We start from the raw sequence: 2,500 nt of genomic DNA, 5'->3' as shown, positions 1-2,500 counted from the left end.
CATGGTAGTTAGAGCTCGACACTGACACAGGAGACGTGGAAGAATCACAAACTATGTTTGAGATACAAAGAACCATTAAGTGTTTCAAAACTTCTACTGCAACTGTACATACTATTGTGTGTATACTATTTTTTCTAAATCCGTGTGTGTGTGTGTGTGTGTGTGTGTGTACAGTATGTGCTTGGGGGAAGGGAAGGGAAGGGGGGGGGGGGGGTCGATCCTTAGAAATTAATCTGGTTAACAGACAGCCAGAGCTTACACTTGGCCTGCAGGTTAAACCAGACCAAGACAAACACTTACACTCACACACACACACAAACACACACTCACACACAAACACACACTCACACACCTACAAAAACACATCAATGAGATCACAGAACTCCACACACACACACACACACACAGTAAAGACTCCTTCACCTTCTTTTTTGCCTGACTGTGCAGACGCGCGCACACACACACACACACACACACACACACACACACACACACACACACACACACACACACACAGTCACACACACACACACACACAGTCACACACACATAAATATCAGCACACACCCCACTGTCTAGGGCAGCTTAGAATAGGTCAGCTTCTCTCATTGACGACAGGAACACACTCACACACTCTCTGCTTGGTCACTCAATAATACACTGATATCCTGCTGTGTCTTTCCAGAATGGGCAAACTACACACACACACACACACACACAGTACAAACAGAGTACTTAAACTCTACAAACTACACACACACACAGTACAAACAGACAGTCTTTCAACAGTACAAACTACACACTACACATCTCACTCTAGAGGTTACTCAGGGTCAGGATGTTAACGCTGGAGTGTGTGTGTGTGTGTGTGTGTGTGTGTGTGTGTGTGTGTGTGTGTGTGTGTGTGTGTGTGTGTGTGTGTGTGTGTGTGTGTGTTGCTATTCCCAAGGATTCACATTACCTCATCACTCACTGCGTGCGCAGACACACACATCCACACACACATCCACACACACACACACACACACACACACACATCCACACACACACTACCTCATCACTCACTGTGCACACACACACACACACACACACACACACACACATCCACACACACTACCTCATCACTCACTGCGCACACACACACACACACACACACACACACACACACACACACACACACACAAACACTAACTACCTCATCACTGGCTGTGCGCACACACGCACACACTACCGCATCACTGGCTGTGTACACACACACACAAACTACCTCATCACTGGCTATGTCCGTGTGCACACACACACACACACACACACACACACACACTTACTCCACCACTCTCCTAGCACTGCCTATGTTGCTAACTCTTGCATTTCTCTAATCAAGATAGTACTACTGCGGAGCGCTACTGACCGGATTCCCCAAATGTTGACTGACGGCTTCAGTTAACGAGGCTAACGTGAGGTTGGATAATGGGGCTCAAGCAAGTGGACTAATCAGGTTAGTTAACGAGGTTACGTACCAGATCTGCGCCAACACTGCGGGGGGCAGCCCCGACTGGAGGAAGAAGTTCCTACCCTGGTCACCTACAAGAGACAAACACACATGCATTAGCAGGAGACACACACACACACACACACCCTCTCTCACTCGCAGACACACAGAATCAGACACAGATACAAACACACACGCACACACACACACACACACACACACACATACACTACCAGCTGCATGTATGTATGTTTAATGTTTTAAAGAGACCCTATGCAACTTTTTCATAGTCATAAAATCGCTTAGAAATCGTTGTTTTGCTTGACTGACCAGTTTCATCGAAAACAGTCATATTTCCTCCCGCCCCCAGTGTCCCTATCCGCTATTGCAACCTTGCAGTTTCTGCAGGAGACGATCGCTCCTTGTTTCCATCTGGAAGTCTGAGACGCGTATGGAACAATATATAAACAATATATAAATATAAATATACATGCTAAAGCTGTAGCGGAAGCTCTGAAGAGAAATATGCAAGCATAAAACGAGCAAAAACGAAAAGCGAAACCGAAACTGGAGATGAAATCTCCAATACTGCATAGTTTCTCTTTAAATTCAAGTCTTCTACTTCTCCATAACATCTATGTAACTTCAGTGTTATAACAAGCTGACAATCATTACTTAGTGTGGATAGTGATTCTCTCCGCCCTACAAATGTACAAGAACTGCCGACAGACAGCCGACAGACAGCCGACAGACAGCAAGACAGACAGACAGCAAGACAGACAGACAGATATTATAATTGTTTTAGATCTTGCTGTCTCACAGCCTTCGAAGGCTTTCCTCATTTTCATGCTCAATATCAGAGCAAGATGGACCCCAATTCTGAAAGGACTCTGCCGGTTCCTCATGCATGTGCTGTAGGCCACTGGTTCTGTCGCCTAACTCACTGTGGTTCTGTCGCCTAACTCACTGTGGTTCTGTCGCCTAGCTCACTGGGGTTCTGAAAAGCTC

At 46.0% G+C, this 2,500-nt stretch overlaps 1 protein-coding gene across 1 annotated transcript in view; it reads right to left on the bottom strand.

Moving 5' to 3' along the window:
• LOC134079007 (intersectin-1-like) overlaps nucleotides 1–2,500 on the bottom strand; it is a 30,719-nt gene that overhangs the window by 24,530 nt on the left and 3,689 nt on the right. Inside the window, exon 4 of the mRNA XM_062535172.1 lies at nucleotides 1,521–1,584. Within this exon, the coding sequence (XP_062391156.1) occupies nucleotides 1,521–1,584 (64 nt within the window). The remainder of the gene's footprint in view (nucleotides 1–1,520; nucleotides 1,585–2,500) is intronic.

The sequence above is a fragment of the Sardina pilchardus genome, chromosome 4, assembly GCF_963854185.1.
Source record: "Sardina pilchardus chromosome 4, fSarPil1.1, whole genome shotgun sequence".
Lineage (NCBI taxonomy): Eukaryota > Metazoa > Chordata > Actinopteri > Clupeiformes > Clupeidae > Sardina > Sardina pilchardus.
This window is presented reverse-complemented; position numbering and strand designations above follow the sequence as displayed.